The 16,266-nt window shown below is 42.1% G+C and overlaps 1 protein-coding gene across 2 annotated transcripts in view; it reads left to right on the top strand.

The window, feature by feature from the left end:
- Positions 1-3,894, top strand: part of LOC124120014 (calcitonin gene-related peptide type 1 receptor-like) — a 152,085-nt gene extending 148,191 nt beyond the window's left edge. Inside the window, exon 11 of one of the 2 annotated variants that reach the window (XM_048391580.1) lies at positions 41-178. In XM_048391580.1, coding sequence (XP_048247537.1) covers positions 41-51 — 11 coding nt within the window. In that variant the 3' untranslated portion in view covers positions 52-178. Of the gene's footprint in view, positions 1-40 lie in introns of both variants that reach the window. The other variant, XM_048391579.1, reaches the window with a different exon arrangement.
- The last annotated feature ends 12,372 nt before the right edge of the window (positions 3,895-16,266 follow it).

The raw sequence follows: 16,266 nt of genomic DNA on the forward strand, positions 1-16,266 counted from the left end.
TCATAAAATTCTACGCTAACTAACTTTCTTCTATTTCCAGGTTCACTCTAACCTGAGGACGCTCCTTCCACGGTCACTGAGACGAGGGGGGATGTACAAGTCTGATGTGGTGAGAAGCAACTCCATGTCAACTCAGTACACCACAGACAACCGCTCCATCTACACCAAGAACGTTGGCAGCCACGTCGACGACAAAGGGAGTTACATCCCCCTCACCGCCATGAACGAAGACCAAGCTAATGGCAGGTGCAACGGAAAGCACTGAAAATGGTGATGCGGTATTTTGGATGGTGGAGGAGGAGGAGGAGGAGGTTCAGGAGAAAATCCTGAAGAACAAGTAGACGAAGGATGGACAAGAGAATTACAGGATGATGTTGAAAGAGTGAAAAGGTTAACTGTGAATTGAACATGATCTTGTTGAAAGGAGGCAAAATTGTTGTTGAAACTGAAACGAATAGTTTGGAATTGAATTTGATCTTGTCGAAAGAAGGCGGTTGATTGTTGAAGATGAAAAGGAGAGTTAAAATGAAGAGGTTTATGTTGAAAGAAATCAAAATGAATATTGAAGCTGGGGGGATAGCTTTGAATTGAACATGATCGTGCTGAACGAAGTCGAAACGACTGGAAAACGTAGCTCGTTGTAAATCGTGATGTGGACGCTCATCATAGGGGGCACTGGGGCACTGGGGCACTGCAGTGACACGGTGACAGAGGATTGTTTAAACACCAGCTACGAAGGGACCTTTGTAAGTTTTGAAAAGTCAAATACAAAGGTGGTTGTGGCACGACACGTACGGCAGTTGTATATTGGAAGAGAAGGAAAATGACATCATGGTGTGCCAAAATACAGAATCCAATATACCGTGGTCACCTTGAGAAGATCGAGAAACGACAAATGTCGGATAGTGTGATGGTTATGGTTGTGTTAATGTGTCTCGGCACGTATCGGGCCACACGGGTGAAGTACCTACTACTAGGATTACATCTGTTTGTCTTTGTAGAATATATTTTATATAGTACCATGTATAGAAAATGTTATTGGTTTCTCTGATTTTCACAAAGACATAGCACGATGGAACCTTGTTCGTTTATGATCATCTGAAAACATGCGACGTAGATGGTTAGGAACTTTGCTTTGGATTAGTGTGAGTGTCATGATGTTAAATAAATATTGAGTGGCTGAATTGCTTGGGCCTCCGGCTTGACAGTGGAGTTGTTTGGTGTTTTGTGATAATGCAGCATCACAGATATGTATATATACTGTGGACAAGTGACTGTCAAGGAATATATTTTCGAGGAGGCTATAGACATTGCGCACTGCTTGTGTGTCTTCCTTTCGTGACAACAGCAGCGCTTTCGAAGACAGAGAATAATATTCGACTATGATGGTGATGAAGACATGTGATCAGAAGCAACGAAACAACCACGTACATGTGAAGATGGAGTCGGCGTCCTCGTCACGTGGTGCTTGGTTGACGTCAACAATGTCGTACAAATGTTTTGTGATTACTTTTTACCAGGGTCACGGTTTTGAGATGTAACTATTGTTTTTTGTGCAAACGATGTGTGATGAATAATTATATACACCTTACAATAGATGTGATCATTCATGCACTCATTATTTTACATCAATATACAAGTTATTACATAATAAAATGTACATTAATTACCCCGTAATGTTGAAAGAGGCTCTCAACCTGAGGGTGTCATTGCGAACTGAAGCAGGTTGATATATTGTGTGAAGAGTATTCAGCGTCAGCCTATAAAACTAGGAAGCGTTAAACCAAATCATTCACTCATTCAAAACCAGTAAATACTCTACAATCATGTACATATTGTTATCTTTTATATTAACAGTGCTTTTTATATGCAGTTATGCTCAAAACAAACGACCCTTACTTGGGACCTCTCGAGAATTTTTCTTATTTGGAACACGAGTCACTAGTGTACTTACATACTAACATGTATCGGTACAAAATCTCTTGTTGTGTGGTTGGTTTATTTTTCGGGTACATGTTTGTAGTTTTGAGTTTAAATGACCGTTTCTACAGAGACTATATTTTGGAGATTGACAGGAGTGGTCACATGTTGAGATGGACATGAGGATTACATTTATCACACATTTGTACGTGTTGGTTGTACCACAGCAAGGCAATAGTCAGTACCTGAAAAGTAATTTGAAGACAGAAGTAATGTTTCATTGTGATAAATATGATCCCCCATTTGGAAGTTATCAACTCCCTATGCCGGTCGGGAAACATTGTCATGTCCAATTAGCTGAGGCAAAATGAAAACATTTGCAATGTTCATTTGATTTCGTAGTGTCCGAAACTGGTGTGTTTATTGTCATGTACTCTTCGAATCATAATGACCTCATCATGACCTCATTGTGACCTTCAGTAGCCAACTGTACAGTTCAGTACCAAAACATGGGTAAAGGGATGATTCGACTGTGTAGCTTGATAAATAGTTGGTATATTTTCATAAATAACGTAGGTGACTTCAGGTCTGGTACACCCTGGTGTACGTCAGTGGAACACCAATCTCAATCCCGTTTCTCTCACATAGACTGATACCATTGGTCTAAGGTGCCGACCGGTATTCACTGTAAATAGTTACGTCCCTTGGTCATTCCAGGATCCGTTGAAAAACTGTCCAAGTACTAGACTAGCAAGTCGTATTGTTAATTATTGTGTTATGGTCACTTTGTTCAACCGGGCCTAACGGCTTGTGTTGGCTTTTGTGTGATTATATTGTTTTGGTTTAATCAAGACGATGATCCATATTGTATTTTTGTTATGAAAGATTCTTCTACTCGTCATATATCCAATCATTAATAAGCCAGAATATGACAGGCAATGGTCAACGCGGACTGTTAATTGAGACAGCACAGCCCTTGTTGACCACTGTCCAGTCATCCAGGTCAGTCCGTGTTTCCTACTTTCGGACTTTCCGAAGAGTGGTAACAGTTTGGTTTCTTTCATCGCAGACGTTTGAATTTCCATTTGTCCTATAGTATACACTCATATAGTGCAGTGGCTGATTATTGGTGCCGATATTTATGTGACATTGGTGTGACGTAGGAGCCGACATCAGTGTGACATCGGTGGGACATCAGTGTGACATCAGTGTGACATCGGTGTGACATCAGCGTGACATTGGTGTGACATTGGTGTGACATCAGTGTGACCTCGGTGTGACATCGGTGTGACATCAGTGTGACCTCGGTGTGACATCGGTGTGACATCAGCGTGACATTGGTGTGAGATCAGTGTGACCTCGGTGGGACATCAGCGTGACATTGGTGTGACATCAGTGTGACCTCGGTGGGACATCAGCGTGACATTGGTGTGACATCAGTGTGACCTCGGTATGACATCGGTGGGACATTGGTGTGACACAGGTGCCGACATCAGTGTGACATTGGTGTGACATCAGTGTGACATTGTTGTGACATTTGTGTGACATCAGTGTGACATCAGTGTGACATTATTGTGACAATGGTGTGACATTGGTGCTGACATCAGTGTGACATCAGTGCAAACATCCATGGAGTGGCGTAAAGCCAGCTTTGGGGTTGACCACTAAATACGGGTTCATATGTTATACGTTGATCACGGTTGATGAACATATGTTACAGGTAAATGTTGTACAACGTTTCCGCCACGACCAATAGTAAGTCACGTTGACAGCCTATACGTCAATCACTCTCCTAGTCAGCGAGCATGGTAGAAATAGATATTGATCATGTCGTACTCTCAACCTTCAAGGTCATCTAGGGGGCACGGGTGGCCCAGGCGTCTAAGGCGCCGCGATTCGCTGTGCAGAGTTGCGTCAGAAACCTATGATTGTGGATTCGAATCCCGGTTCGCCCCGATTATGTTTCTAGGTTTGTCAGCACCATACCCGTGCTCCTGTGTTTCACCGAAGTGGTAAACGCCTGAGACCTGCATCACTTCGGGCTTTCCTCCCACATTAAGCTGCCACACCGTGATATAACTGAAATACTGTTAAAAGCGGCGTAAAACCCAACTCACTCACTCACTCAAGGCCATCTTAAAGGGGCAGTCATCTTCTGATTACCTACGTACACAATCATGTTTGAAGCACCTTTAAAGTCAACCAGTGGGACATTTGCGTGCCCTGATGGTGACGCGGCATATTAAAGGTTACTTTTGTTCAAAGCACACTTCTATCAATCATGTTTATTTCACGTCCTTAGTCAACCATTTTCCAAGTCGATCATGTTGGCAGCATATTTCAGGGCTATTATGTCGAAAGTTCATGTGAAGACAATAAAGTAGAAAACGCAGTCAGGTCAGGTCGGGTAGCCTAGTGGTTAAAGCGTTCGCTCGTCACGCCGAATACCCGGGTTCGATTCCCGACATGGGTACAATGTGTGAAGCCCATTTCTGGTGTCCCCCGCCGTGATATTGCTTAAATATTGCTAGAAGCGGCGTAAAACCATACTCACTCACTCCATGTTACAGAATAAACATGACAATACGAGTATCGAAGTAAATGGGATTGTGGTCCACTTCGAGATAAACACTGTTTCGAGTTAATTGAGATGCGAGAACAGAGTGTATGACCTCGAACGTCACACACGGCAGTGCTAATGACGGGACATAGTCATTCTCGTCTGTTTAACAAACACTAATGTTCTTCAAATGTCTGTGACTGTATCTTGTTTCATGAATCTGTTGCTTCCGTTTTTTTACCATTCCATTCCATTTCGTCTTAGGCGCAGCAATTCGTTATGCAGAGTTGCGTCCCTTGGGTACGCCAGAAATCTATGATTGTGGATTTGAATCCCGGTTCGTCCCGATTATGTTCCTACGCTTGGCACTACCATACCCTTGGTCGTGGGTTTCATATAAGTGATAAACTCCCAAGACCTGCATCACTTCGGGTGACACGCCGTGATAGGATTAATGGCGAGGTTAAACCCAACTCACTCACTCCATTCCATTTGTGTTACCGATATGCGCCCCAGACATTGGCCTTTTGATTCCGTCAGTCTTTATAAGTGATAAAAATACACGTCAACTATCATAATACTCATCATTAGACAATTTAACCTTTTAAGGCAATGGTCTAAACACTGCCAGCCTTGAGGAACTCCAGCTAAAGTTAGGTCTTGATTTCAGATCACGTGACATGGGCAGGTTCAAATAGATTTCACTATACACAGCAAAACAAACCTCTATATATCCCCAATCGGGCGTGTAACCGAGACAGTACGGCCCCGATCGGGGATATATGGCACTTTATAAATTTATCTTATTGCAAGTCAGATTTGTATTCCCTTAATATTTCCACGTTGCACAGGAGTATATAGGTATGTAAATATGTAGATAGTGTATAAAGAACTCCACAAGACGGGACCAATACGTCCTACATCTTTATACAGTTCAGTTGAAGATTATTGTATGTTTGTTATTAGTGGCTGAACAATTGTTTGCTGACGTGCCAGTTGTATGTGTGTAATAAACTATTTCAAATCTTGTATTGCAGGTTTTGATGAAAAATCGTGGTTTGTTTGTGGATAGATGTACGTGCCCGAGTGCTGAACTTTTGGGAGAGTTATCAAAACACTCTTCGTCATACACATGCGACCCGTGAAGATCCTGGGTAGTATAGGTCTCAGCAACCCATGCCTGTCGTAAGAGGCGACTATGCTTGTTGTAAGAGGCGACTAACGGGATCGGCTGGTCAGGCTCGCAGACTTTGTTTAGACATTTCATCGTGTCCCAATTGCATAGATTGATGCTCATGATATCAATCACTGGATTGTTTGGTCCAGACTCTATTATCAACAGAACTACGTCATATAGCTGGAATGTTGGTGAATGCGGCGTTAAACAACAAACAAACAAACAAAAAAATCATAAACATGCGTTCACTCCGATAGTAAGCCCTGCTTGGATCACGCCATGATGGGAACTGTACATATACTACTCCCCCTTACTGATTTCCGTAAAATGTCAAGTGATATATCTGATATATCTCATTATCCCTGTAAAAAATTGTGTAGTATATATAGGACATTGCCTGATCAGCTGTCAGTCACTTTGCTTCCCACATTACTTCATACTGTATACAACGGGCACGGGTGGCCCAGTCGTCTAAGACGCCGCGATTCGCTGTGCTGAGTTGCGTCCCTTGGGCATGCCAGAAACCTATGATTGGTGGTTCGAATCCCGGTTCGCCCCAATTATGTTTCTAGGTTTCAGCACCATACCCGTGCTTGTGGGTTTCACCGAAGTGGTAAACGCCTAAGACCTGCATCACTTCGGGCTTTCCTCCCACATTAAGCTGACACACCGTGATATAACTGTAATACTGTTAAAAGCGGCGTTAAAGCCAACTCACTCACTCATTGTAAACAACGAGGCGATAACCGGACACAGATTTTCATCTCGACAAACCTAGTCTTGACGTTTATAAAACAGTCCACGGATGGTGATCAAATTACCATGGTAACCCCTTCTTTGACCAGTGCTTTCATTTGTTTCTAAATTTGCAGAAATCTTGTTAAAACACATTGTTATATTCCTTTTACGCATTCTCTCCTTAAACACTGCATTAATAACATCAGTGTTTCTTAATTTCCATTGTCACATTTCCGTATAAGAAAATCGTTCTCGAAATCATAGGGAAATCGCATACAAATGAATACGTTAACTCAAAGTCCTAATCCCTTGTTATCCGTACTTCGAGACTAAGAGAGTGATATTACAACAAAGTGCCGATCATGTTCTCGTCATGAACCATAACACTACGTCGTCTAAGTCGAATAAATGGCATTCGAGTTAACAAGCTTCCTCTGTATCTAGTCAAACTTCACTACATCCGTTTTTATCTCATGATATTTTAGCATCTGTTCTGTGTCATGCAGGGGCGATCGGGTAGTCTAGTGGTAAAAGCGTTCGCTCGTCACGCTGAAGATCCGGGTTCGATTCCCGACATGGGTACAATGTCGCCAAATGAAGCCCATTTCTGGTGTCCCCCGCCGTGAGTTTGCTGGAATATTGCTAAAATCGGCATAAAACCATATTCAGTCACTCACCCCTTTCAAATGTATCAGAAACATATGCCAGCAAAGTACTGATCAAATGAAATGGTACACCGTATCGAATAAAATCAGAATAGATGCATTGTTCGTAAAGATTATCATTATTCAATCGAGGTCCTAAAATATATTGTAAAAGTAACACCTTTCCAATAGTATATTATAACGTAATATGTATCGCAAGTACTTCTTTTATAAATGTTGTATTATACACATTACCAGCAACAAAGACTTCACACAAAGCACAAGACGTGTAAGAAAAAAGTGCTTGTAGTTCATGTATCCGTCCTCGGTGTTGTGAGAGCGACGTCGTGCAGTAGACGTGCTACTTTGGGCACAAACCCGGAATGCAAGCCTAATGATCGCGATCACGAACCACTCTGCTACACAACTACATTCACCTTGACGTTGAAGTTGACGTTGACCTTGACCACACGTACATGTTTATTTTCTGACTACTCAGACAACCCTAACAGTAAAATACCCATGCATGAAAATGCTTTTCTGTTTTAATTCTCATCCTACTGCAACGTCCTGACTTTGGAGACCGCCTCCGTGGTCTTGTGGTAGAGCGTCCGCCAGGGTTCGATCCCAGGCCGCGTCATACAAAAAGACGTTAAAAGATTGTACTTGTTGTTACCCTGTCTGGCGCTCGGCATTAAGGGGCTAAAACAAGGACTGGTCGGCTCGGAGTCAGTATACTGTGTCTGAGTGGGGTATTCATGTTAAACTGCGACATGGTATCTCAGTGAGCTAGCACAATAAATCGGCATCAGTCCGGACTAGTACAAGCAGCCACACACACCCATACACGTGCATGCACGTCGCTATATAAGTGCAATAATCTTGGACGCGACGTTAAACCCAATTTCACCTCACCTCACCTGACTTTGGAGCGTGGTCTCATCGTTATCCACAAAAGGAAAACAAGAAGCGATATTCTTCTGATCGTAAGACGTTTTTTCCGCATGTACCACGTGACAAACTACTGACGGGAAGGCTGCATCTGACCGAACGGTCTTCAAAATCGATCAGCGGTTATCGATTAATGAAACATGATTGAGGAGAATTATGGAAAGTTCTTGCCATATTTGCTGGGTCGATGATTGCGTGAAGCAAAATGGCAGTTCATGGTCATATTTCAACACCACGTTTGTCAGCGTAGGAATAACAAGCTTTGGGTCGCTACAGTGTTCCATCCTCCCTCCTGGAGGGATGTCAATATCCCCCTTTAGCCATCGCTAGATTAACGTAGTAGTAGGTGATGTTTCACACTCCACTGACTCAACACACACGTACCAGCCACGATGTATGTCACAATTAGTCGATGCATGTTTGGTATTTTGACGAAGTTAGGCGATAATTGATAATATAACATTACTAAATCTGAAACATTATCAGTAGTATGGTGTGTAATAACTTCATTGTTAAATTTAAGTCTTTAAAGGCATTTATAAGTGATATACACAAGGAACGGATTTTACGGATGTCAACTTCCTTATAAGGAACACCACGTTATTGAGTATATGCTTACTCCTTTATCAGGTGAATGAATGCTATGAGCCAGAGAGCACTCTTCGTTGTCCTTATCTGTACATATATATGATCTCTGCCTCATAGCATTCAATCACCTGATGAAGGAGTAAGTATATACTCCGAAACCTTGTGACATTCATATATTCTCTTCCTTTCATGGTTATAGCCTCCGTGTTATTTTCCGGGTTATTGTCTTCGGGGCGGTATGTCATGGTGTTTACTGGAATACATTGATATTGAGTCTTTTGATCGCAAATAAGGTCAGCTGTTTCATAGGATGTGAAGATGATAGGTATTGAGTACTTTACAAATGTCTACAAAGCTTATCTATTTATATCAAAGAGAAAATGTGATTTCATTGTATGACCTACATATATCGATCATAGGGCAATGTCTACCAGTTTGTCTTCAAATCAAACAATTCTTTTAGACTCATAACATTAGCTGGAGACGTGCGTTGCTTATCTGTGATAAACGATGGCGTTTTGTATGAGGCTGTGATTATTTCGTGAACTTCTGTGAACATATATTGCTGTACTTCGCCAGCTCTTCGAAAGCCAAGGTCAATTATTGTTATGCTGCTGTGCGTTTACCATGTGAATTCAATCATAAATATATTTCCGCCATGGACGTCAAAGTTTATTTTGTGTTTTTATTTCATGGTCAGATTTACCCTATAGCAGCCAAGACAACCTTCACTGCTCTGTAAAGGGGGTATGTGATGGTTGTGGCGCGGTCCCGCGGAGGTTAACACCCATTGTGAACAATGAGGTGGTCAGGTGAAATGGGGTTTAACGTCGCGCCCAAGACTATTGCACTCATCTAGCGACGTGCATGCACGTGTGTGTGTGTACCAGTCCCTGATTCATAGTGCTGAGATACCATGCCGCAGTTTAACAGGAAAACCCCACTCAGACACAGTAAACTGACTTCGAGCCGACCAGTCCTTGTTTAAGTCCTTTAATGCCGAGCGCCAGACATGGACACGACATCCAGCTTTTTCATCTTTTTGTACTATTTCATTATTGATTTGTCTACAGAATGTTAACTTGCCACTGTGTCAGCTGTTTGTTTAGTCGGTTGTGAATACAAACATGAATTTATATTGTCGTTGTTTTTCTTTCCTGAATACGATCATGTTTGTGTTTCTTGACATGCATGTACACACATGGTTGTTGAAATATTATTTGATGTCAATGTGATATTTAATAAAGTAAATACGTTGAATTTATTTTTTGAGAACACTAAAACTTTTTTTAACGCTAAATTCCAGAGATCACCGGAAACATATTCCAAATTTGAGCGCCAGACATGGACACAACAAGAACCATCTTTCAACGTATTTTGGTATGACGCGGCCGGGGATCGAACCCCGGACCTTCCGCCTTTCGGGCAGACGCTCTACCACTAGACCACGGAGGCGGTCGACACGCGGGGAGGTAGGGTGGGACCAGTTCATTGTTTTCTGGGGAAGTAGTTACGACACGGACCTGAATTATTTAACTTCGTAGTTTTAGACGTCTGATAGTATTACCCTCTGTTTCATGACGGCCACGGTCCAACACGGAGATGAGGTTTTGCTGGAGGGAACCTCATCTCCGACTTGAGTCGGACTCACCGCCCGGGGTAGAATAGGTCTTCAGCAACCCATGCTTGTCGTAAAAGGCGACTTACGGGATCGGGTGGTCAGGCTCGCTGACTTGGTTGATACATGTCATCGATCCCAATTGCGTGGATCGATGCTCATGATATCAATCACTGGATTGTCTGGTCCAGACTCGATTATTTACAGACCGCCGTCATATAGCTGGGATATTGCTGAGTGCGGCGTTTAACAACAAACCAACAAACCAACCAACTGTAATTACCACCAGGAGAACTGCATCACACTGACGGGATTCGAACCGGGTCATCGGGATGATACTTTGGGACACAAGAAGTCAAACTTCGTTCCTAGCAAGAGCCAATAACTTAACGACTTGAGTCAGCGACCCAGTTGAAATAATCTAATTCTCTTTCATCAGATTGTTTGGGTAGCATCGCGTCAAATTGTCTGATTTGACGAAATCGAGAATCACAACTTTCTGTGTTGCTAAAACTTCCAATCTATCATCCCCATCTGGAGCAAATAAACACATCATAGCAGTACAATGCTCGGCTTCTTTGTCGGATCGATTTCGTGACTACATCGCATCTCACAAGTTGATGATGCCAATAACGTGACACCCCTTAGTTCATGCACCAAGAATAGACTTGTCTCAAGTAAACCCTGCCGATTTCATAAACTGACATTTCTATTAAGACTAGTGTCGTACGTACTCGTCGTTCCGTCAGTGAGAAATCTGTCTGCCCATAGTATAAGATCCGTCGTTGTCGTGGTATTAGATCTGTTTGAACATGGTATTAGATCTGTTTGGTAATGATATTAGATCTGTTTGTACATGGTATTAGATCTGTTTGTACATGGTATTAGATCTGTTTGACCATGGTATTAGATCTGTTTGACCATGGTATTAGATCTGTTTGACCATGGCATTAGATCTGTTTGACCATGGTATTAGATCTGTTTGACTATGGTATTAGATCTGTTTGATCATGGTATTAGATTTGTTTGACCATGGTATTAGATCTGTTTGACCATGGCATTAGATCTGTTTGACCATGGAATTAGATCTGTTTGATCATGGTATTAGATCTGTTTGATCATGGTATTAGATCTGTCTGACCATGGCATTAGATCAGTCGTTGGCAAGGTATTAGATCTGTCGGTGACCATGATATTATACCTGTTTGACCATGGCACAATATCTGTCTGACCATCAAGATCTGACGGTACCAGTGTTTGATCTGTCAATGACTCCAGAGATTAATATGTTGGTAACCACAATACTTTGTGTATCAGTGACTATAGTGTTTGATCTGTCAGTGACCATAATGTTTGATCAGTCAATGACCCCAGTGTTTGATCTGCCAATGACCAAAGTGATTAATATGTCGGTAACCACAATGTTACACTTGCCAGTGACCACAGTGTTTGATCTGTCAGTGACCACAGTGTTGGATCTGCTAATGACCACAGTGTTTGATCTGCCAATGACCAAAGTGATTAATATGTCGGTAACCACAATATTATACCTATCAGTGACCATAGCTATTGACATGTCAGTGACCAAAGTGTTTGACCTGTCGGTGACAGATTGTTGAGGTTGTCATGTGGATATGATCCATCAGCAGCCATGACAGTAGAGGCCGCCTCTGTGGTGTTGTGGATAGAGCGTTTGCCCTGAGAGCGGCAGGTCGGTGGTTCGATCCAAGTGAAGGGGGCACGGGTGGCCCAGTCGTCTAAGGCGTCGCGATTCGATGTGCAGAGTTGCGTCCCTTGGGCACGCCAGAAACCTATGATTGGTGGTTCGAATCCCGGTTCGCCCCGATTATGTTTACATTTTGATGCAGAATCACACATTGACGGTTTCGGGTGGTGTTATTATTATTATTATCATTATTATTATTATTATTATTATTATTATTATTATTATTATAATTGCTGTTGTTATACTCAGTAATAAAGCTTCCCTCTCAGAGATCGCGATCATTGTCATCGCTGTTGACATGACGTTCTACGTAGTAACGGGGGCACGGGTGGCTGTGCAGAATTGCGTCCCTTGGGCACGCCAGAAACCTATGATAGTGGGTTCGAATCCCGCTTCGCCATGATTATGTTTCTAGGTTTGTCAGCACCATACCCGTGCTCGTGGGTTTCACCGAAGTGATAAACGTCTTAGACCTGCATCACTTCGGGCTTTCCTCCCCCATCAAGCTGACACGCCATGATATAACTGGAATAATGTTAAAAGCGGCGTTAAATCCAACTCACTCACTCACTCACTCGATCCAAGTGATAGGCGTGGAGTCTACTGTGTCTGAGTGAAGTATCCATGTTAACCTACGTCATGGTATCTCAGTGAGCCAGCGCTATTAAAGCGGACAAATACAAGCAGCCACACACACACGCAGGAACGCACGCACGTACACGCAAGCACGCATAGACGCATACGGGCATGCACGCACGATCGTGTTACTATATAAATGCAATAATATTGAGCGGGAAATTAAAGCCCATTTCATCTCACAACTTGGTAACATAACTTTTGGAACTCCAGCTCAGATTACTCACGCCAGATGCGTCACACATTCCTGCTAATCGATTTAAGGAGTTAAATATCATTTATATAAATAGAGTTATATTTGATGAAACTGAGAAACTGATTATCAGGACTTGTTACATTGATGTGGATGGTAAACCGAACTTGCACGACATTCCTCTTAAACGCGCACCTGTTTCCTGCTATTCCGTGTCACATTTGCTTATTAATATTTCCGTATTAACAAGTGAAAGACGTTATGTTGGAGGGCTTAATATCTAATATTCCACACTGAGGAAAAACTAATCAATACAAAGTTATTTAGGTTTGTTTATGTAATGATGCAAACTTTGTAATTTACTGTACTTTATTCTATGACATTAGAGCTACACGCGTATATTGCAAACTTATGTCGAAAATTATGTCTTTACTTTCACTTTTACGACATTTATTCCCGTTTGCGACACAATCATGTTGTCTAACTGAAAAAACAACTCAATTGTGTTTAAACTGCCAATATATCAACTGTATATTTAGAATGTATTTTGTAAAGGGTACCTGATATGTCATGGCAATCTCGGTTTCAAATTGATCCCACTGAACCTTTTTGTGTCTAACTTTGGAATTAAGTTCAAACAAGTATTTTTAAATATATCATAATATCGGAGCATCAATAACTGCATTATCTATATTAACTGCAGGGCAAAAAAATGTATACACTGACACTAAACAGTTGTCTAAGGCGCTGCGATTCGCTGTGCAGAACTGCGTCCCTTGGGCACGCCAGAAACCTATGATTGTGGGTTCTAATCCCGGTTCGCCCCAATTATGTTCCTAGGTTTGTCAGCACCATACCCGTGCTCCTGGGTTTCACCGAAGTGGTAAACGCCTGAGACCTGCATCACTTCGGGCTTTCCTTCCACATTAAGCTGACACGCCGTGATATAACTGAAATACTGTTTAAAGCGGCGTTAAATCCAACTCACTCACTCACTCTTTCTCAAATGTTGTTTTATCAAGTTTACAACACCCAATTACTCAGTAAAGTTTTCAAAAAGTTTTATGGTAGACATGGGGGGGACATTTCCAAATTTGACGCATGGGTGACTAAAATGATGTCCGATGCAATTCCTTCATTTAACTTGTATCTGGTGTTCCCGTGTTTTGTTCAGGTAAACAATTGACTTGCCTTTGCATGTGTTTGTGACGAGTGCCACTGAGGGGGGTGGATACGTTCACCATTTTGTATCATCACTATTTCATTGTGCTGGACGCACATGGTACAGTCGTAATCATACAATGGGCTCTGCTTTCAGCAGTGATTATGGAAAGGGTTCTGTTGCTTGTAATTTTTAACAACGTGTGAACTTCTTTTGTGAGACTTGTGATATAGATGCAACATAGATATTCCGGTTGTGATGAGGAAAAGACTCCAGCCCATCAAGCACCTCGTTATATGCTAGACAGGGTGGTGTGGTTGCCCAAAGGTGAAAGTGTCCGTTCGCCAAGCCGAAGACCCGGGTTCGATTCCTCAAAATGTACAATGTGAAAAGCCCAGTGAAGGTGTTCCCCGTCGTGATATTGCTGAAATATTACTAAAAGCGCGCAAAAACATACTCACTCACTCATGCTTATACAAACAATAGATGATAACGCTAGCACCATTATGCTTAGATAGTCTTCAGAGTCAAACTGCTAACTGTAAACCCAAAGATGACTACTTTGTACCCGGTTTCTATTGCAACAATTTACAAGCATTATAAACTTTTGTAAAATATATACATCCCAAAGCATAATATTTGATGTATAATCACTTACTGCTTTTACCAACCTACATGCTCTGAACGTAGCATCTGACATAAGAACGTCCACACACATAAAAGATTCATTTAAAAAGAAAATTGTAAATATTGACAAATGCGTCTTGTCATAGCTATGTCCCGCGGTGGCAATGACGTCCGTTTCGTCCATAGTATGTGGAATATATTTTCGAAAGAAATGCAAAAAATCATTTCTTATACCTCCACTATAAAAATTCACCATACCAAACTAATGTTAATTCCGTCTAAATGCTGATTGCAACTCCAGGGACGGAGCCGATCAGTATATGCGAGAGTAAGCCTTGAAAGTAGGGGATAGCACCATCTATCTCATACAACATCATTTTCTTCTGTATCCTATTCTAATGTACATTAATTACGGATATATGTAAATGACCCCCAATAGGGATAAACGGTGTTTCATGAGACACAGTACTTCCGTTTCATCACAGCGTGTCATCTTGGTGTTGGAGAACGTCTCAAAGTCTTCGACGATTACCACAATAGCGCGGGGGTGGTACTGAATGGCCAATGCTCATCCTTGATGCATATGCACACACGAATTAAACATTCAGATTTCCTCATACATGAATAACACCTACGGTTATGGTGATAAACATGACAAGCTAAACATAAACATTGAGATTAATGTTTGTTTGGATGAAATTGATATTGAATAAAGACCGCAATGCGTTGTGCAGAGTTGCGTCTCCAGACGTGTAATTAAGAGTCCAATGGTTGCGGGTTCGAATCCCAGTTCGCCCTAATTCTTAGTTTGAAAGCATCATTGTCTTCACCAGAGGGTTATTTGTCTAAGACCAGGGTCACGTTCCACTAGGTAACTTTAGCGCTGCACTTTCGTAAGTAAAAAGGGGCGGTCGGGTAGTCTGGTGGTTAAAGCGTTCGCTCGTCACGCCGAAGACCATGGTTCGATTCCCGACATGGGTACAATGTGTGAAGCGAATTTGTGGTGTCCCCCGCCGTGATATTGCTGGAATATCGCTAAAAGCGGCGTAAAACCATACTCACTCACTCACTCGTAAGTAATTGTTAAAGTTCGGGGATACCATCACCTTCGGTCCAAGATCGCACAGTTGAACAAGGCGCCACAACGGTGTTTTACCCACATAACGCTGACACGCCCTTGTTTAGCTGAAGTCTTGTTCAAGGCGGTACTGTACCTCACTCACCGACCGGTATCGACTGGTATCGACTGGTATCGACCGGTATCGACTGACTTTAACTGGGGCAGAGGGCTGAGTGCGGCTTAAATGAAAACCTTGATTAGAGGAAGCACCAAACATCCCCGTGGGGTCATCAACATCGCATCAAGCACCTGCTTGCGTGTTCACCACTTTACAAATCACCCACTCGGGGCCCAAGGCTTATATTGCTAAAGTTTATGTATAAAAGGAAAAAAAACGATGTATGGATACTTTGCAGCCGGAAGTCGACGCATGACAGCACAAATTGTTACGTGGTAACAAAAGAATAACACAGTCTCCAATTAAATGAGATATACAGTGGTTTTCCTCATTTATTTACCAAGGTAAGAATGATATTTATCTTGTATGTCGTTGTACGCTTGTTTGGTAGATAGGTAGACTAAGTCACGACTAACAGTCAAAAATTTAAGTTTCCTGGACAACCCTACAAAACAAAAGCGACAAAAACCAATAACAGGCGTCTAGCT

Source organism: Haliotis rufescens, unplaced genomic scaffold, assembly GCF_023055435.1.
Source record: "Haliotis rufescens isolate VD_foot unplaced genomic scaffold, xgHalRufe1.0.p SCAF_91, whole genome shotgun sequence".
Taxonomy (NCBI): domain Eukaryota; kingdom Metazoa; phylum Mollusca; class Gastropoda; order Lepetellida; family Haliotidae; genus Haliotis; species Haliotis rufescens.